The sequence below is a fragment of the Eumetopias jubatus genome, unplaced genomic scaffold (assembly GCF_037043125.1).
Source record: "Eumetopias jubatus isolate StellerSeaLion01/CBP00866 unplaced genomic scaffold, mEumJub1_p1.0 scaffold_17, whole genome shotgun sequence".
Lineage (NCBI taxonomy): Eukaryota > Metazoa > Chordata > Mammalia > Carnivora > Otariidae > Eumetopias > Eumetopias jubatus.
This window is the reverse complement of record NW_028274823.1, coordinates 26,955,096-26,976,453: the sequence shown is the minus strand read 5'-3', so window position 1 is coordinate 26,976,453 and position 21,358 is coordinate 26,955,096. Positions and strand designations below refer to the sequence as shown.

Sequence of the window (21,358 nt, the reverse complement as noted above, 5' to 3'; positions counted from 1 at the left end):
CCTTGGGAAGTAGGTATTGTTATCCCTACAAGCTTGGTAAGTGCAGAAGCCACAATTCAAACCCATCACCTCTGACTCTTTGAATTACAAACCAGCCTGCTACTTTGTTATTGGCCAAAACTCTTTGGAAGCCCACTTATTAGCCTTACGCTGGCTGCAGGGAAATTAATCAGACTTCAAGAGCCTCACTGCTCTAAGAAGTACAATTAGGTAGTGAGGAAACAATGTATATTTGCTTGCTTAGTGACCTTGTGCAGAGTGCTGCAGCTGAGCCCTGGTTTCTGATCTCTAAGATGGGGGTAAAGGGCCACCCTGAAGAGTGGCCAGAAGGAAGTAAACCTATATGCAAAAGTCCTGGCACAACGGGTAGCTGAGAGTCATTACTTGGTAGTGTTAGCTAGCACTCTTTCATCCTCACCAGGTATTTCTGAGCCTAGTGAACACAGAATTAAGCTCAGGTCTTGGTCTGTGATAAGGAACCAGGGGGACAGGCTGTGGCACGGCCTGACTAGCTTCCACGACATCAAGTATAAAGCCAAGAAATATGTCCCAAAGTCCCATAGGACTCCCCTTCTCCCTTCCTTTAGTGGCCTGTCTCAGGTACCATTTCCCTGTGTGAAGTTAAAACTTGTCCTAGAACTACGTCCTTGAAATTCCAAATCAAAAAGGCCTTCAGTCTGGAATTCTGGAGTCTACTAAAAAGTTCTTCCTACTCCCTGTCCTAAGCCATAGCCACATCCTGAGAGATACTATAAGCTAGAAGGTGATGCACACTACAGATTCTACAGACTCCTCCCAGCCTTCATCTCTCCAGATCCCATTCTTTGACAACCCCCACCCCCACCCTGTGTTGTAGGAGGCCTGCCCTGTGGCCAAGACTCCTGGAGTTTAATGTTTGCAGAGGCCTCTTTTGTTCAAAAAGAGATCTCCACAGGAAGGGGCGCTCCTAAACCAGACGAGGATTTACACAGCCTGAAATCTCTATTACCTACATGGCCAGATAGGTAAAGTAAATGAATTAAGAAGGTGAGCGTTATTCAATGGAGAGTGGTGGGGGCTGTGGTGAACCCATCCCCATCGGGAGCTCCGGGGTGGGGATGGGCATACAGGCCACCTCCCAGAAAAACCCTAACTCTGGGTGGAGGCGAGGAGGACAGGGTCAAGGGAAGCGACAGAGCCATGTGGTCTGTCGATGGGAAACCCGTTTACTTATACAAATGTCAGGGGCACTTCAGTTTTGCCCACTGCAGCCATCCAACCTGTTTCCTGCGCTTCCTTCTACTCTCTGCAACTCAGGCCCGTGTTCTTTATCTATCTACCTTCTTTTCCCGGGCGTCACAAGCATTCCACCCAGCCACCAGCCCTGGGCGCTTCCGAGAGCTGCAGAGGAACAGCTGATGAGATGAGCTCTGGCGTAGACCCACTCTACCCCCTGGGAACCCCGAGCTGGCTGAGGAAAGGGACCAAAGCCTGAGGGAAGAGACAAAGTCCCCACTCCAACTGGAAAAACAGGGCCTCACCCTCAGGAGCTCCCGGGGAGGGATGGGCGGACGTACGGACACCTCCCAGAAAACCCTAACTCCAGCTGGGTTAAAGGGGGGAAGGAGGACAGGGTCAAGGTAAAAGACAGAGCCGAGTGGTCTCCGGATGGGAAACCCCAGTCGTTTAGGCACCCCGCCCCTCAAGTCAGTCCCAAACCAGACAATTCTTGGGGAGGGGCGCTGCGGTCAGGGAGCATCTTCTACGCAAATCGCTTTGTCTCCGCGAACTAGGTCCGCCGCGCGCGCGCAGCTGCAGTTGTCATTGCGCTTCCCCGCCCCCGCTCCTGGATGCCCCCCTTCCCTCTCTCCACCAGACCCGGAGCAGAAGCTCCGCCCCCAACGCACCGCCCCATCCCCGGCGCCTTAAAACCCGGTGCACACCGCCCAGCCGCGCCCCGTCTGGCGCACCTCTTCTCTCTGTATCTTCAGCCGCAGCCGCTCTCCCGGCCCTGGTCCCGGCACCATGAGCTTCGGCTCGGAGCACTACCTGTGTGCCTCCTCCTCCTACCGCAAAGTGTTTGGAGATGGCTCTCGCCTGTCCTCGCGCCTCTCCAGCGCCGGTGGCGCCGGTAGCTTCCGCTCGCAGTCGCTGTCCCGCTGCAATGTGACCTCCTCGGCCGCCTGCTCCTCGGCCTCGTCGCTTGGCCTAGGCCTGGCCTACCGCCGGCCCCCGGCGTCCGACGGGCTGGACCTGAGTCAGGCGGCGGCGCGCACCAACGAGTACAAGATCATCCGCACCAATGAGAAGGAGCAGCTGCAGGGCCTCAACGACCGCTTCGCAGTGTTCATCGAGAAGGTGCACCAGCTGGAGACACAGAACCGCGCGCTCGAGGCCGAGCTGGCCGCGCTGCGGCAGCGCCACGCCGAACCGTCGCGCGTGGGCGAGCTCTTCCAGCGCGAGCTGCGCGACCTGCGCGCGCAGCTGGAGGAAGCGAGCTCGGCGCGCGCGCAGGCCCTGCTCGAGCGCGACGGGCTGGCCGAGGAGGTGCAGCGGCTTCGGGCGCGCTGCGAGGAGGAAAGCCGAGGGCGCGAAGGCGCGGAGCGCGCCCTGAAGGCGCAGCAGCGCGACGTGGACGGCGCCACGCTGGCCCGCCTGGACCTGGAGAAGAAGGTGGAGTCGCTGCTGGACGAGCTGGCCTTCGTGCGCCAGGTGCACGACGAGGAGGTGGCCGAGCTGCTGGCCACGCTGCAGGCATCGTCGCAGGCCGCGGCCGAGGTGGACGTGGCTGTGGCCAAACCAGACCTGAGTTCGGCGCTGAGGGAGATCCGCGCCCAATATGAGTCCCTGGCTGCCAAGAACCTCCAGTCAGCCGAGGAGTGGTACAAGTCCAAGTTTGCCAACCTGAATGAGCAGGCAGCGCGCAGCACCGAGGCCATCCGGGCAAGCCGCGAGGAGATTCACGAATACCGGCGTCAGCTGCAGGCACGCACCATCGAGATTGAGGGGCTGCGTGGGGCCAACGAGTCCTTGGAGAGGCAGATCCTGGAGCTGGAGGAGCGGCACAGTGCAGAGGTGGCTAGCTACCAGGTAAGGGCTGGAACGCTGCAATGGGAGGGGCGCCCTGTTCTCTCCCCAACCTACCTGCGCCTTCCCACACAAATCCCCCCCAGGGGGGCCCTAGGAACTGAGAGGAGGGGGGAAGAACCCCAACTGGAGGCACTGGCAAACAAAAAGCCCTTGACTCTACACTATTCATTCTAGAGTCCTGGTCACCCTCTTTCCTTGCCCGTCATGTCCCTGTCCGAGCCCTTTTAGAAAACACCCTTAAGCTTATGTTTTTCAGAATCCAAAAATCTAATTCATGCCTCCCTGTCCGCAAGTGGACATAAACACCCTGGTGTCCTGAAGAACAGTCCCCCACCCAAAGTAGGAGTGAACCCAATGCAGTTGGGTTACAGTCTCTCATGTTGGCAGTGCTGTCTCGGCTGTCTGGATTGTTTGGTTGACTTTGAAAGGCTTTCTGTGCGCCCCGGAATTGATATTTATGGAGTATGGTCTGCGCTAGAGAGAAGAATGCTGGACTGAACTGGGAAGGGTTCTGCCCAATCATTTTTTTGACTTTTGCCTTCAAAAGAGTAGAGATTGGGAGCCAAGGAGCTGGGTGATTGGGCTGGTTACAACTTCCCTTCTCTACCCTCTTCCCCTCCCGACACACACACACACACACACACACACACACACACACACACACACACACACACACACACACACACACACACACAGTTTCCGTGTCTACCTAATGCTGGATATTTCTTTAGAAAGCTTTACACCCCTTAGCAAATGGGAATGGTCGGGGCGCTGTCCTCGGTCCTGATCTAGAGTTCTTTCCATCTCAGAAATGATGTGTCTCCCATCTCATGTCCTAGTTATGACTCTCTAGGCAATTAAGTGTTTTGGGGTGTGTGTGTGTGTGTGTGTGTGTGTGTGTGTTTTCTTCTGCAACACCACCACATCAGTCTTGGCTACCTGCAATCAAAGGTCACCTCATGGACAGCATCAATTTTCACTGTCATGGATGGCTTAGCACTTAGCAAAAACCACTTAATCTGCTCAGCAGCAGTGAGGTCCCACTTGAAAATTCACATCTCTTTAACAATTTTCCATCCTCAGTGCATGTTGTAAATCACAGAGATGGGTGATTCTATCTTTGTTATAGGCCACTTATTTTTTACATCTTTGCATGTCCTCTAAGCGCCTATGAAGGTATTGATTGGATCTTTCTTCCTTTTCTCTCCAAACAAAGGCCACTGCATCTTCAGTTTTACTATATAGGGCATTCTGGGCTATGACCACAAAGGGTACAGAGGCAGGAGAAAAGAAAGGAATCTAAATAGTGTGGTTCAGTTTCAAGGTCCAATCAAAGTTCCATTGGGTAGGATGGTAAGAATTCAGAATTTTGCAATAATTCATTCTGGCCAAGATTGAAGTTTACATTTGATGAAATTAACAGGGTTTGGGAACATTAATCAAATAGAACCAAGAAAGAAGTAAAACCTCAAAAGTACTATTTTAGTGTACAGCTAAAGAATTATTATTGGTGTGCAGGTATTTATTGTCCATTATAAACTGCCCCATTTGCTAAAAGAAGAAAGCTTGCCTGGACCATTTGTTTTGGTTATTTGGAATTACAGTACTATTCAAGTAAATACTTCTCTTCTGCTTCAAAAGCTGTAACTTGAATTTTTCACTGTGTGGCCTAGCTCCTTCATGGCCTGAATGAATCACATTTAGTTAACTGAGATTTCATGTGTTCTTCTAGAAGCCTCAAAAGATGAGCTAGGTGGTCTTCTGAAGGACTAGCCCAGTATTTCTACAAAAAAGGCTAATTTGGGCACCTGGGTGGCTCAGTTGGTTAAACGACTGCCTTCGGCTCAGGTCATGATCCCAGAGTCCTGGGATCGAGTCCCACATCAGGCTCCCAGCTCAGCGGGGAGCCTGCTTCTCCCTCTGACCCTCTCTCCTCTCATGCTGTTTCTCTCTCTCTCTCTCTCTCTCAAATAAATAAATAAATAAAATCTTTTTTAAAAATTTAAAAAAAAGCTAACTTATCTACAACTACAACTTCCATCTGAATTGGGCTTTGCCATGCCCTCTGTTTGCTTGGTATAGCCTGACATTCTAAGAGGTAGTGACAGTATTGTCTGACTTGTTTTGTTTGCTTTAAAAGGCTTTCAGTGTCAGACAATAGTAGGGCCATCCAGACACAGTCTGCAGGAAACAAACAAACAAAAACCCTACAGAAACTGCGGCATCTGCAGCTCTGCAGTGTGCCCCCGTCCATGTTAGCCTTCAGAGCCTCAGTGGACCTGCTGGTGGAATGCAAGACCAGATGAGACAACAGAGAGCTATTTCCTACCCCTTGGGACTTCAGGCTGAGGAGGGGTTCACATCCTTTCCTGCTGATCCTGAAGGCCTGAAGTCACAAGGGTATCCTCTGGCTGTTTTCTCTAACAGTTTTAGCAGTGTTGGCCAAGATGAAAAGCCTCCTTCTCCACAGTGAGATTCAGCCATTGTTTTCTTGCCCTCTCCCCGCTCCCCTTCCACTGCAGTAATGGGAGGCTGTTCTCTTTCTACTGCTTCAGAGATTAGTGATAGGCCCATTTTCCTTTGCAAGCTTGCCACCCTCTAAGAGGCAGAGGAAAGCCCCATTCACATTTCCCCTGCCCAGAATGCTGACAGCCTATTCAAGGACAGAAAGCTTATTACATTTTTGAAAAGGTAAAGAATGATTCAAGGTGACATAGTAAGTACACAATGATACATGAGAGAGTCCAAATCAGGCGACAGGAAAAATTATGAAGAGCTAGGGCCATTGTCTTCAAAAGCCAAATGTAGCCACCCTCTATAGCTGAACACTTTTCCATTTCTGATCCAGGGTGAATCTGGTTCCTGCGTAGCTGCTTTACCACCATTAGAGGCCCTGTTCTACCAAAGACGCCTAAGGGTATTTTTGGCAGGATACTGGAGGGCTTGGCCCTGTACTATGGTCAGTCTTGGAAAACCAAAGCTTTCCTTGAAAGACCTTGCTGAACAATCAAGCTCACCATTAGTTAATGCTCCCCAGGGAGAGGAGCCAAGTCTGCCCTCTTCCCTCCAGTATGAGATTGGAATACAATGGAATGAAAGAGCAAAAAGGGGCTGGCCCCTTGGAGATTGGGGGGTGAAAGTAGCCGCATATAAATCTATGGCTTGATAGATTTATCTCTGAAACTAGAATTCAAGAAGAAACCACATCCGGTCCTTTTTTCTTTTTATCTCTTCCATGTGTTCTTAGTTTTGTTTTTGCCCCTCCCTGTCTCATTGTATTACTGTCACCAAGGCCACCTTGATAACTCCTCTACAGAAATAAACTTGTAGTTCCTAGACCCATTGATCCACCAAGATCACTTGGGGGCTTAACAAAAAAAAAATTCTCAGGCCTACTCCCAGCGATTTGAACTCAGTAGTTCCAGGAGCGGCCCAGGAATATGCATTTTCAGTAAAAGTGCTGCATCCTATTGTTCTCGGGCTGATTTGGGGGTAACACTAACCTAAACCACATTTCACAATATAAACCAGCTCACATAATGCAAGATTTTAAAGTATGGTAGGGAAAAAGGAAGAAAGGAAGGAAGCAAGCAAGCAAAGACAGTAGGGAGAATAAGGCATATGGGTGGTCCACATATAAACATCCTCCCTACTCGCCCAGTAAATCTGGAGGAGCTCTTTCAGACTGTGCTGCGCTCACTACTTCTGCTCACCTGGCTGAGGGCTCCCAGAAGTGACGAAATCCATAGCACTGTCTGTGGTTCCTTTTCTCCACTGCAGATGCTTGGGTGGCCTGGTCTTTCTCTTATTCCTGGCCTGCATCCTTCCAGCCCTTGGGAAGATGCTCAGCACTTATCTTAGCTACTACTCCAGGAGAGACCCCAGCTGGAACTGGGAGTGCCTCTGCCATTCCCTCAGGCTAAGCCAGCAGCAGCTGCGTGGTTGGGGGAGGGGGTAGACTGCAGCGCTCTGCTCAGATTTCCAGCTGGAGGCCATCTTTGGCAGGGCTTTTGAAGGGCAATGTGAGACAGTCTGGTGTGGGCTGAAGAGAGCGCAAACAAAGGGACTAGACGTAGAAGACCAATGGTCAGCAGTCAGCCCAGTTCCTTTTGAAAGGAGCAGAGTCATGCTTATTGTCTACTCTGATCCATAAAACAGACATGTGAACTGTGTAACAAAAACTCAAGGAAATCTCTTCTATCTAGAACTCAGCTCCCAACAACCTTTTATTCAGCAAACACAGCTCTGAAACAAAAATATTGTCTTAAAAAGGACCTTATTAACCTGCTGATGAGACAAAACGTCCATGTCCAAATCACATATTGGGAAGTTGACCCCTCTGATGCTCCTAACTTATTCATTCTTACTTTACATGATTCTAAAGCATTTTGTCTTTTGAATTTTAAGCATGCTGCAAGATAGAGAAGAGGGACCAATGGAATCAGGCATCATGGAGAACCAGTAGCATTAGTTCAACTTTCAGAACAAAGAAGACCAATAAGTAGCAAGCACTAATGCAAACACTGCTCTTTGGGGCCAGTTAGGGTAGAAATAAACAATCTGATACACCGGACGCCTGGGTGGCTCAGTTGTTAAGCGTCGGCTTTCAGCTCAGGTCATGATCCCAGGGTCCTGGGATCGAGCCCCGCATCGGGCTCCCTGCTCAGTGGGAAGCCTGCTTCTCCCTCTCCCACTCCCCCTGCTTGTGTTCCTGCTCTCGCTATCTCTCTCTGTCAAATAAATAAATAAAATCTTTAAAAAAAAAACAATCTGATGTACCTCCGTTGACCTAAAGGATAAAGGACGTCATAGAATTATAGAAAAATAATTGATCATTATCATAACCTGTAGTTGCTAAGAAAGGTTGCATTATGTTTATGTCCTAATTAAGAATGGTACACCCCCCATGGGGCATCGGGCTGGCTCAGTCGGAGGAGCGTGCTGCTCTTGATCTCAGGGTCCTGAGTTTGAGCCCCATGTTGGATATAGAGATTACTTCAATAAATAAATATTTTTTTAAAAATGGTACAAGCCCCTTTAGAAAGGTTTTTTAATTCAAAATCATTATTTTAAAAAAATCTGGTGCTTTAAGGAATATGACTTCAACTATCTAATATTAACATTTTATTATACATTGCTTTCCTTAGTAATCCAAGGGGTTGTAGGGAGGGATCATGATTAATTTGTCCATATGATTAAAGAGGGCATAGAGTCACATGATATGACTCTGTAACAATCATTTATTGCACAATTTCTATGTGACAAGTGCTGTTTTAATGCCTGTTATCTAATTTAACAGATAATGGACTCACAATAATGTGAGGTGCCTTAAATTGGAATCCTAACTTGAGGATCTTAGAACACCTCAGAAAAGAATAAATATTATAATTTTCCACAGGTAGAAATGGAAATTTTGAAGAAACTAAAATACAGAAAACTGACTGTGGTGTGTTGGATATTTGAGGCAGGGCAAGAAATGCAACCCAAAGATCCTGATGAAATCCTCCTCTTTTCCTCAGATTTCATTTCTCCTGTCCTTTGCATACTGAGAAATCTTCTTCCCCTTTTTCCCTTTCCCTTTACCACAGTAATATTGCTTCTCTTACCCCAGTGCATCACTAGCAGACTTGCTTGTAGGTTAGTTTAACCTCAACTAACAACCATCAAGTTAAATGTTTGGTAGAAATCATTTTAAGCCCTTATGATCTCCTAACACACTTTGGAATATTTCCATCACTGTGCATGTAATATGTATTTTCCCCACTGCTTGTCATTCCTTGCTGTGTACCCATCAGTTGATTGAGTCTCTCCTTTGCGGCATTCCCGTCAATATTTATAGAACAGGTAGGAGGTATGAATTTTCATTCTTTCTGCAGATTCTCTTGATTTAGAATTTTGCACATCCCCCACCCCTGATGTTATCAGCCCTGCTTTCCACCATCACTTCATCATCCCCACACGGGAAGTTACAAGGGCACCTCACTACTTACTTCTTGAGGTTTCTGATGTTTATCTGCATCACTGTTTCACAAAAGTTACTCTCAATTGCTGTGTTCTTCATGTCGACAGACTTGCAACTGTATTATATGGGTTATTTGCTCACATCTTTTCAGGTCAGAGGAAAAGCAGTGCTCGTGTAGCACCGTTCATTCATTTAATGATTACTCACGGAACATCTACAGTGTGCATTGTGCTAGGCTCTGGGCTTCCAGGGGTTAGCCAAACAGAATCAGCCCCCGTTTTCCATGTAGATTACATTCTAGAGTAGGAGTTCTCTGACAAGAGTGACTTGCCTTCCAGGGGACACTCAGCAATGTCTGGGGACATTGTTGGTTATCACCACTGGGAGGGAGGGTGCATACTACTAGTGGGTAGAGGTCAGGGATGCTGCTAAATGTCCTATAATTCACAGGACAACCCCCCACTGCAAAGAATTATCCAGCCCCAAATGTCCACAGTGCCTAGGTGGAAAACCCATGAGATAGAGGAAGGTGACAGAAAATAAACTAGTAAAGTAATAAAAGAATGAGAAAATTTCAGATAATGATTAAGAGCTAAGAGCAGAGTGGCCACTTTCAAGTGTGTGCTTTCTTCTAATTTGTCCTCCCGCTGGAGATGCCCTTTTCTCATTTGCACAAAGCCCCTTCATGGGCCACCGTCCTGGCTTGAGGTACACTAGCATGCTAGATCCGTGTGGAAAGGGTACTTAAATTGGACATAAAGGAAGACTGAGTACAGGGCATTTGAACTGAATCTTCGATGACTCAAAGTCAGTCACAGAAGACCCACTACAGAACATTCCAGAGGAAATAGCTAGCCTAAAGGGCCTGAGGCAGCAATGAATTTAGGTAGTTTAAGGAGCAAAAGAGAAAGCCAGAGTAGCTGAAACATTTCGAGCAAGAGGAATAGTATAGGCCACGCTGAGGAGTTTGGACTTGATTGTAAAGCTGTTAGAGGGTTTCAAGCAGGTGAGCAACTGGATCTGCTGTGTTTTTTTTTTAAAAGACCCTCTGGGGGCACCTGGGTGGCTCATTCGGTTAAGTGTCGGCTCTAGGTTTCGGCTCAGGTCGTGATCTCATGGGTCATGGAATCAAGCCCGGAGTCAGGCTCTGCGCTCAGTGGGGAGCCTGCTTGAAGATTCTTTCCCTCTGTCCCTCCACGTGAACACTACCCACCCCCACCCCCCCGCACCGAGTGTGCATATACATGCTCTCTCTCTCTCAAATAAATAAATTTTTTTAAAAAAGTTTAAAAGACCCTCTGGCTACTCAAGAATCAAAAATTTAAAACTATTTTTTGGGCACCTGGGTGGTGCAGTTGGTTAAGCCCCAGACTCTTAGTTTCTGCTCAGGTGGTGATCTCAGTCAGGGTCGTGTGATCGAGCCCTGCTTTGAGCTCTGCAAGGAGTCTGCTTTGAGTTTCTCTCTCCCTCTCCCCTCCCCCTCCTGCTTGTGCTCTCTCTCTCTCTCTCTTTCTCTCTCAAATAAATAAATCTTAAGAAAAAATTTTGAGCTATTTTCTTCTGTGTCTGGGTTTGCACCTGAAAGAATTTGGAACAAAACTATTATATGGACCTAGTTTCTTTTTTCTTTTTATTTTGTAAAAAGATTTGATTTATTTATTTGGGGGGGAGAGAGAGAGAGAGAGAGAGAGAGAGCAAGCTCAAGTGGGGGGAGGGGCAGAGGGAGAGAAGCCCAAGCGGACTCTACAGTGAGTGTGGAGCCCAGCACAGGGCTCGATCTCACGACACCGAGATCATGACCTGAGCCGAAATCAAGAGCCGGCTGCCCGACTGAGCCACCCAGGTGCCCCCTAGTTTCTTTCTTAAAAATATAATGTCAGTCTGCCATTTGGATTTAAATAATTCCATGGAGTATTTCTGCTTCCTCCTTATCCGTTACATAAGATGCTTTCAGTAAGGTGACTGAGTAGCAGACTTTGAGGAAACCATCAAGACAAATGGAGGCAGAGAAGACTTGCTGTCCTCTCTGTGCTTTTCACAGTTGGAATTTTCTGAGTCTAAGCTCCTAACCTGAGGCTTTGGGTTTTGGCAAGGACATGTAACAACTGAATTATTCAGCAGGAATGCAACAAGCAAGGAAGGGATGAGAAGTAGGTTTGTTTTTGTTTTTTTTTTTAAGTTTTTACTTAAATACCAGTCAGTTAATATACAGTGTGGTATCAGTTTCAGGTATAAGTTTAACAAGAGAGAGAGAAAATATCTCCCTCATGTGCATTCGAGAACCATGTGCTGCACAGTATAAGTTCCCAACCCTTACCATGCATCCAAATCTCCTGGGGACCTTATGAAACAGTGCAGATTCTGGGACCCCACCCCAGAACAAATGAATCAGAATCTGGGCTGGGGGACAGGCCTGGATTTTTAATGTGTAGTCAGGGTTGAGAATCCTTGCTTTGTGGAAATCTCACTGAATTTCACCTGGTTCAAATATGTTGGATATGTTACTTTTCAGGATAGCGTTGGGCAGCTGGAGAATGATCTGAGGAACACCAAGAGTGAGATGGCACGCCACCTTCGGGAATACCAGGACTTGCTCAATGTCAAAATGGCTCTTGATATTGAGATAGCAGCTTACAGGTATTTCAAAGGGCATGCTCACCCTCACCCACGCAGATCCAGGCACCTGGGGCATAGCTACCCAAATAAGTGGATAAGTGGTTTTATAGTCTCTCTGATTGCTGATGCATGAGAAGGGCTGAGGAAAGTCATCCCCGACCCCTTCCAGGAGAGCTGACTCCTCTGTCCCTCAGCTTCTTTATATCCCAACTCCACTTTACAAGTCCTGGGGTAGTCTACCTACCTCTGCTAGGATTGAAGGAGATAACCTGAGTATGCAGAGGTTGACCTAAAACCCATCAGACTCTAACTTTTAAAAATAGGGCTTATACAACATAGAATGTCCTAATAGGTGAGGTATCCCTCTGAATTTCTACTCAATGTTCAAGTGAATATTTACCTTAAAAAAAGATAATAACAGTAGCTACTATTTTTTGAATGGCTACTATGTGCCAGGCACTATATTAGATACTGTATTTAAATTATCTAGGTATCTGGTCATATTATTTCCATTTTGCAGACGAGGTGACTTGAATCACAGACTGACTGTGTGACTTGTTCTGAGTCACAGTGCTGGTAAAGGGAAGAGCTCAGCTTCAATCCAGATCTGAGAATTTTTTTTTCTTTTACACTATGTATACTTCTTCAAAACAAAACTCCAAGAGTATTTGATAGTGTCTTGAGTGTCTGATTTTAAAGAAAAGATGATAAAAATTATTAGAGATAAGAGAAACAAGGCATTGGGGCCACTCTTATGATGCTGATTAGGCTTGGCTGAGAAAAAGTCTGGTATCTGGAACAGTTGCACTCGCTGGTTTTTGAAGTTGCTGGTTCCATTCCCTTTGTACTCTACGTTGATAAAGTACAAATCTCAAGCTCAGGCTGAATGAGGTAGCTCCTTCCTCCTATGTGGACGTCTCACCTCCTTATCCCTGTTGCACTTAAGGTTTTAATTAGTAAGATTACTTCTCCATAGAGCTTTGTAGATTCTTAAGTGCTAAAAATGGGTGTGGATGAGGCCAAGGGGAACTGTACAAAAATTCCTTTTTGAACATATTTGTGAATAGGATAGTTTTCCCTTTGACAGTGCTTTCAACACAGCTGATGTGTGAGTGTGTGTGAGCATGCATGTACGTGCATGTGTGTATGCATGTGCTAGATAAACTCCAAGTCTTTGAACCTTGGAAGTCAAAATTTTTTGGTCTCAACCTCATGGAGAAACTACAGAGTCTTATGGTATCTTTCTAAAATGAATAGGAACTGGAGGGTTGAGTTCTTTTTTTTAAAAAAAGTTACCAGTTGACTTCCTAAGATGTTTTCTCTGTTGGATTTACAGGAAACTACTGGAAGGCGAGGAGACACGTTTTAGCACCAGTGGATTAAGCATTTCAGGGCTGAATCCACCCCCCAATACAGCTTATCTGCTCCCACCTAGAGTCCTCAGTTCTACAACCTCCAAAGTCTCATCCCCTGGGCTGTCTCTTAAGAAAGAGGAGGAGGGAGAGGAGGCTTCTAAGTCGGCCTCAAAGAAGACCTCCCAGATAGGGGAAAGTTTTGAAGAAATACTGGAGGAGACAGTAATATCTACTAAGAAAACCGAGAAATCAATTATAGAAGAAAGCACCACTTCAAGCCAAAAAATATAATTCTGTTTCTTAAAAAAAAAAAATTAATGCTTAAGAGGGAATAATATGCATTTGACTTGTTAAAGAGCCTATTCCTGAACCAAAACACCTGTCACCACTATAAAATGTCTTCAAGGCTTCAGTTTCCTATTTAGCATTGAATACTTTACTTTCTCTAATAAGAAAACCACTCCTTTAGGTTGGAGCAAAGTGCAGTCCTAGAGCAAATCACAGAGGAGTTATCTAAGAACTCAGCTTTCTCAGCTAAAGCTCAGGCTTCGCAGCATTAGATGATTCAGGTACAGAGGAAGTACAAACTAAGGTGCTAAATCTGTGATCATCGTCATTTGCTGTGAATTGAAATTAAAACTTATATTCGCTCACTATACCCAGACATCCATCCAGCTATATAGTCTCATTCTAGGTCCCGAACACATAAGATCACTGCCAAAGATAAACCCATGGTTCGCATCCGGCACCACTCCGACAAAACTGCTTCACAAGTGATAGGTGTTTGTTTAACACCATTTCCTCCCACCCCTCGCAATTCCATCTATCCTTTTTCTTCCATTCAGGAAAAAAAAAAGGCTAGTGTAGTATTCTTCCCCCTTAAACACAGGTTCTTCTCCAAAGAACTTACCCCCTTTAGCTCTCTTTGTTCAATGGGTAAAATTAGATGCATGTTGACCATTTCTGTGATTCGTGTGATGACTTCTCCCTGCCCATTCCATGTCCTTCCAATTCTGTAAGTAAAGAAAAATGGCAGTGATGAGTTTTAAGGGTTGTCCCCAACAAATAATGAAAAGAGTCCCTAGATTTTAGGCTTTCAGCTTATTCAAATCCATTTAATTGGGGGGGGGGAGTATTAAGAATGTAGTTTGTTCACTTTAACTTTAGAAACATGGTCATAGTGCCCCAAGCTGTGATTAAGCTGACCTTAGATTTAGTAGTAGAAGCTAGAAGAGGGGTGAGTATTTGTGTGAATGGAAAAAGCCAAGGTCTCATTGATCTGTGTGAGTTCATTTGTGGTGATCTAGAATTAGCTGTTTCATGCCCTTACCCTTAGAACCCACAGAGCCCCTTTCCCACTGTCTCGGTCCTAAAGAGGCCTTGCTTTCACTCCCCTCTGCCTTTTAAGAGTGCTAGGTATAATTATGTTATCACCAGGACACAAGGCTACCGCCCAAAAGTAAAAGGAATCGCGTCTGGTCAATCAACACCACCAGCAAACATAAAAAATCTTTCTCGTTTCTAAAAGAGCCCTGCCCCACGGTTTTCCCATTGCTGCATGCTTGGTGGGGTCTCCTTTCCCTACTGGGGAGGCAGTGCCGCTCAGCCTGGAGAAGGGCACCCGTGCTCCTACTCATGTGCTAGGAAGTACACTCTGGAGAGTCCGCTTTTTCATCTTCCCAACTGTGTAGCAGCCACATCGCCCTGTCTTCCACATGTGCCAGGTTTGATGTAGGGCTAATTCTCTCCTGCAGTCCCTTCCCGCAGACCTAAAGAGTTGCCGTGTCTCTGTCACACACCTCCATTGAAAGTGCTGTTGTGACAGGTCGTGATGCTTTTACTGGACTTTCTTATCCTAGGTCCTGCTTCAGTGGTTCGAGGAACTGGAAAGATACTTTCTCTTCTTCCTTTCTCTCACTCCATCCCTGTCTTTACTCCCCACATTTACTGTAACACATTAGTAAGATAAGAATTAAAAGTCACACGAATCCCACCAACATAACTTGTGTTCTGTGGTTTTTGCTGCTACAGTTGAGAAAAGTGCTGTTTTGGGGGCACCTGGTCGGTTTAGTTGGTAAAGCATGTGACTCAATCTCAGGGTTGTGAGTTCAAGCCCTATGTTGGGCCTAAAGCTTACTTAAAAAACAGAGAGGGGCGCCTGGGTGGCTCTGTCAGTTAAGCGTCTGCCTTTGACTCAGGTCATGATCTCAGGGTCCTGAGATGGAGCCCCATGATGGGCTCCCTGCTCCACGGGGAGTCTGCTTCTCCCTCTCCCTCTGCCCCTCCCCCTGTTCATGTTCTCTCTCTCAAATAAATAAAATCTTTAAAAGAGAGAAGCACTGTTTTGGTTTAGTGAGACGGCTGTACCCCAAATAATTTAGGAGTTGTATATTCTCTGCTCCTTGCATCCGCATTTAGAGTTTTGTTTTTTACCCCTTGCCAAGGCTTTGGAGGTATATAGTCTGCATGTGTTTACACTGTCTGAAACACATAATGCATTAAGTGGACGGTTTATGGCAGGGAGTAGAGAAATCAAATCAAACAAATGATGCAAGACAACATTCTGTGCCTGGATAATGACTGAACTAGCTTAACTTGAATATTTCTGAGAATGAAGTGGCAGAACGCATATGATAAAAGGCAGTTCAAAACAGTAAGAATCTTTTCTCTGTTTTTGAAGATGGGGTTATACTTCTGCAGAACCCATATGTTTAAGTAGAACATAGGCAGCAGTAATAGAATTTTCCTCTACTGTAATGATTCTTAACCTTTTATGGATTACAGACCCCTTGGAGAAAACTATGGACACTTTTCCCAGAAAAATACACACACAAAACTTTGTACATGCCAAGGGGCTTGGCGTCCCATGTTGAACCATCTGCCTCTGGTGCCCAGAAGTCCATGGACTCCAAGTTGGGATTCCCTAATGCCATGTCAGGTTCCAGGATGGAGACTAAATGAGGGGAATACACTGATGCTGGTATGAAGCTAGAGCTTGCTGAATCCTGAACGAGATTGTCATTCTCAGTGCATCTGGTTAAGAGCACTCACATGACACGCAAAGATACATTCGTCGTACTGCTTGGGAAAGAGATGTTAGTCCTGCATCAACAATGAGAGTTTTATAACAATTAAACATCTTTTAGGACCTATTAAGGAACAATAATAATCTCATCAATACAGAGGTTTGCAATACAGATATTGGTTGCCACTTCCAAGCATACCATTTTGTTAATGGATCCTTCTGGATGCAAAACCACCATCCTTTTATTACATTTATATAATTCCTAGCTCTAATTTGTATCTCCTATTTTCACTGAGTTGCCACTAATTTCTGTGAGCTCATTTATAAAGAATTAAAAGCATCTATGGAGTTGATACTTATTAAATCAGGACAATTACAGTAACAAGGAAACATAGTGTTCAGAATCTTAAGGCATGTAGTGTTCAGAATCATAAGGAGGAGAAGGGAAGGGGAAGCAAGAAACAGCAACTGTTAATGACAGAACAGGACAACACAGTGAGTCTGAGACTGCAGGGAAGCCTGTCCACAAAGCACATTAGTGATAACTGATACCACTTCCGGATTCATTAGACAATGAGATCCCCTGCATCCTGAGACTCATAACAGCTTTCATTTATTCAGTACCTGCCTACCATGTGTGAGACACTGTAGTAGGTAGAAAACAGAATTATCTCATTTAAACCTCACAACCACTCTTTAGGTAGCATTTAGGAATGACAAGGTTAAAACCCTTTTCTAATGTCACAGAATAACAGAGCCGGGATTTGAACCTTGGTCTTCGGACTGCAGTGCTTGCTTCTCTTTCCTATATTGCTTCTATACATAAAAGAAAGTTCTCTCACTTGAGGGAGTAAAAGTCTTTATTTTTATCATCTTCCCCCCTTCCTCACTGGGTTTTACTTAAGGTTTTTCTGCCCCAGAAAACTTTGACAACACCAAGTCCCATAGGCAAACTGCTACACTTTGCAGACCTCCGGAACCTATTAGCTTCCTGCATTGCAGTGAGTTTGTGACAGCTCAAAACTGGGTTCTGAGCCCAGCTGAGTCACCTCCTACTAAAAACTAAATAGAACTGGGTGCTATTACCTAATTTTTTAAAAGGAGTTTTAAAAAATAATTTTGCAAAGGAACTCTGTAGCTCAGTATCAAAGCACCTGGAAATGAGGGGCTATTACAGAAGGGACAATTCCTCAAGAGGTAATAAATCCAGGATAGTTAGAATTCATTTTACTGTATTGGCTAAAGAGGGGGCAAGATTTGAGCAATTGTCTGGGAACCAGAGTCCAAATTTTAGATCCAGACACAATGCGAGTCACATCTAGTCCTGCAGATAAACTTCTAGAACTTACTTGTGAACACAAGCATGGAGTCCAAAAATCACCATTCATGACTCTAGAGGCAAACATGAAATAGTTTTTAAAATGTATTTAAAAATCAATTGGGCGGTGCTTGAGTGCAGTTGGTTGGGCGTCTGACTCTTGGTTTCAGCTCAGGTCATGGTCTCAGGGTCTTGAGATTGAGCCCCGTGTTGGGCTCCGCACTCAGGGCATGGAGTCTGCTTGAGACTTTCTCTTCCTCTCCCTCTGCCCCTCCCCCTTGTGCACGCGCACTCTCTCTAAAATAAATAAATAAGTCTTTAAAAAAAATTCATTGGAACAGAAAGCAGATTGGTAGTTGCCAGGGCTAAAGAGAGGGGGCAGTAGGGGGTAACTATTCAGTGGGTTTGGGGTTTTATTTTGGATTGATGGCAATGTTTTGGAACTAGAGGTGGTAGCTACACAGCACTGTGAACATGCTAAATGCCACTGAGTTGTTCACTTCAAAATGACTAATTTTATATCATGTAAATTTCACCTCAATTTAAAAAATCCACTAATAGAGAATTTATGGAACTATCAGAAGAATATAATTACAAAGTCTACTATACCCTCTGCTCCAGCTGAGACCATTATGTACAGCCACCCTGGGTCAATCTCAGAAGGAATTCCATTAGGACAACATAAGCCAGATCTAATAAGAGTATTGATTCCAAAACGGAACCTAGAGAAAAAGCCAGAAATGTCTGGATGTAAACAAAAGAATAGCTAGAAATGTTGCTTGCTTATGAGCACCCATCATTGATTTCCAGTTGATATTATTATTATTATTATATCATCAGAAATCTCTAAGGTCCTGAAAAACATCTAAATCATAAGAATACATTCTTTCCCCCTTACAACCAAAGAAGCTGGTGTGCCTGAAAACACAGTAACTTAAAATGGAAATAACTGAGGGGGGCTTTGTGGGATCTTAAAATAGAGCTCATATGTGAAATTTTATTTTTCTTTATAGAATATACACCACTACTTTGCTGCATGTTCAAATCTAATGTACATTTTAGATTTGTCATCATGCTTTTGCTATTTTCAAATATCTCATATGGCCATGCCATTTATAAAAGGGGTACATGCTCCTCAATCCAGCCAAACAAAGGATTATTTTTATTAAATTACCATCCCCTGCTGCAAATCCTCAAAAGATGAAAAAAACAGTTACTATGTAGATCAAATGGCTTCTCTCCTCCTCTATTGATCTCTTTGATGCTTTGATGGAGCTCATGTTTTTATGTTCCATAAGTTTACTAGGTGGGGGTTGTGAGTAGCTAAAATTTATAAATTCTTTCTTACAATCCCTTGAAACACACAGACACACAGACACATACCCCAGGATTGTAATAAGATACAGAGAGTCACACTGCAGATAAAGATTTATGTTTCCACAATTCTTCAGTGATTAAAATGAAACAGAGAAATAAAATGAAATGAAATAGAGAAAGCTCAGGATACAAAGAAAAATGAAGATTGACCTGGAGGGGTCTCTAGGCTGGCTTCCTCATTGATTAATGACTGTGGATCACCCCATGGCTACTCTCTCCCCTGGTGAGGTAAGCGGTCTCTGCTCTGTAGGTCTCAGACGCTTCATTCCGGCTCTGTTGTATGCTCGTATTAAAAGGGGGTATAGAATGCTAGCAGAGCATAGCCAAGGTCATGAGCATGAGGACTGGAGATTTGGAATACAATCAGTAGCAGGTCTAGTTAATTGCTGAGTATTGCACCGGGCCAAAAAAAAAAAATATTTTTCATTGGAAGTGCTCATTATATATATTTTTAAAGTAATGTCTATGCCCAATGTGGGGCTCAAATTCAAGACCCCGAGATCAAGAGTTGCACACTCTACCAACTGAGCGAGCCAGGTGCCCCTAAAACAAATTTAAGGGGCGCCTGCCTGGCTCAGTCAGTAGAGCATGGGACTCAGGATCATGAGTTCAAGCTCCACATTGGGCGTGGAGCCTATTTAAAATTAAAACAAAACAAATTTGACTCACTCAGGTTCATCTGTTATGCTGTAAGTATGAATAAAGGAGAAGTGTAACTTCCATTGCCCATGATTTCCTGGCATAAGGATACATACATGTGGCATATACAATTCCTGATGTCCTTCAGGGCTAGACAATCTTTGATCTTTACCTGAAACCAGCCTGGAGCTCGACAAAAGAAACTCCTGGCAACTGAAATTGTCTATGGACTCACCTAGTCTGCAAAGTATAGGCAGCAGAGCCAAGACTAGAGTTAAGGTGAAAGCAGAATCCAGGTCTGACTTCAGAGCCTGTGTCCCCAACCCTGTCATGGTTATCCATAGAAGGAGGTGAAGAAAGAAAATATGCAAGAAAAGAAGACAGGAAAAATAATAAATGGTTCAATATCAATCTTTTAATATCAGTGGACCCCCTTACTCATTAGAAAGGAACTAATTCAGCAAAGTAATCTAAGAAGTGACTACATAGGGACCATATTTAAACTTGGTAGTAGGCTGTGTGCCTGAGTGCTTTACATATTAATTCTCCTAACAGCTCTTTGAGTTAGGTTCCTTTGTCCCTGTTTACAGGTAAGAAAAACTACAGCTCAGAGAAATTATACATGTTCGAGATTGTATAGCTTGTAAGTAGCAAAGCTGGGAATCAAAGCCATGCAGTCTGGCTTCAAATTTCATGTCCTTAGCCACTATGCAATACTGTTTCTTTGTCTTTTTTTGGAGGAAAAAAAATCTGTCCTGGCAATCTTTGTCTTCTTCAATCTCTAATTTAAAATATTATCTAATCAGTTTTTCTCTTGGGAAAACATTTTCTTAGAAACATCTGAAGGAAAAAAAGAATCTGTTCTCATTTAAATGAAACAGTATCACAATAAGAACCTCTGTAAAACCACAGACACCACTAGAACAAAATCAAAATGTAGTAAAGATTAAAGCATAATATCCATTCCATGTAAATAAATGCTTGGCAAGCTTTCAGGAGATCAATATGACATTTCATTTGTGAAATGACTATTAATCTCAATAGGTGATAAAAGATTTCATCAGTCCAGTTTTGAAGAGAGGCCAATAATCAAACTCATGTGCAGAACATACCGAAAAAGGATAAAAATGAGAACCTACTCTTTGGTCATGGCCTACTGAAGAAAACAAAAATGAACATTCAGAATCAGCATCTGCTTGAATCTTCTCTATTCGCAGAGTTGCAACTATCAGAACTTTAAAGAAAAACATTAAAAAATTTAAAATTAGTTGCACATACATTTGATAAGTCGATTACAACTTGGTGATCCTGCAAGAATATTCATCTAGAATTGAATCACAGAGGACATACTTTGAGCAAGATAAATAGGACAGATAAATGGGTCAGAGGTGTTACTTTCAAGAATTCAAAGTCACTGTAGGAGAGTCGTGTGTGTGTGTGTGTGTGTGTGTGTGTGTGTGCGTGCGCGCGCGTCCAGAGAAGGAATTGTCAGAGATGAGATGAGAATGAATCAAGAGGGAAGGACAGGGGCGCCTGGGTGGCTCAGTGGTTAAGCGTCTGCCTTCGGCTCAGGTCATGGTCCCAGGAGCCTGGGATCGAGCCCCACATCCAGCCCCACATCAAGCCCCGCATTGATCCTCGCATCAGGCTCCCTGCTCCGCAGGAAGCCTGCTTCTCCCTCTCCCACTCCCCCTGCTTGTGTTCCCTCTCTTGCTGTGCCTCTGTCAAATAAATAAAATCTTTTTTTTTTTTAAAGAGGGAAGGGCAATGCAGCAGAATCAAGGGGAAGCTCAATGAAACCCAAGGTCACAGGAAATGATTTTGGCCTATACTAGAAAGAAAAGATTGGGATGGCAATTAAGGGAGAAACCGAGAAACCTGCCAAGCACACATTCTGCCAGACTACAACTACCACAAACTACCCCTCTGGGCAGGTTTGCTTAGTATCACCTCAGATAGGGCTTAGGCAAAAACAAAAGACCTGCAACTATGCCAAA

At 44.7% G+C, this 21,358-nt stretch overlaps 1 protein-coding gene across 1 annotated transcript; it reads left to right on the top strand.

Moving 5' to 3' along the window:
• The first annotated feature begins 1,948 nt into the window (after positions 1 to 1,948).
• Positions 1,949 to 14,990, top strand: INA (internexin neuronal intermediate filament protein alpha). The gene is made up of 3 exons (XM_028098760.2): positions 1,949 to 3,069; positions 11,544 to 11,668; positions 12,984 to 14,990. The coding sequence occupies exons 1-3, from the start codon at positions 2,005 to 2,007 to the stop codon at positions 13,291 to 13,293; spliced, it is 1,500 nt and encodes a 499-aa protein (XP_027954561.1). The 5' UTR covers positions 1,949 to 2,004; the 3' UTR covers positions 13,294 to 14,990.
• The last annotated feature ends 6,368 nt before the right edge of the window (positions 14,991 to 21,358 follow it).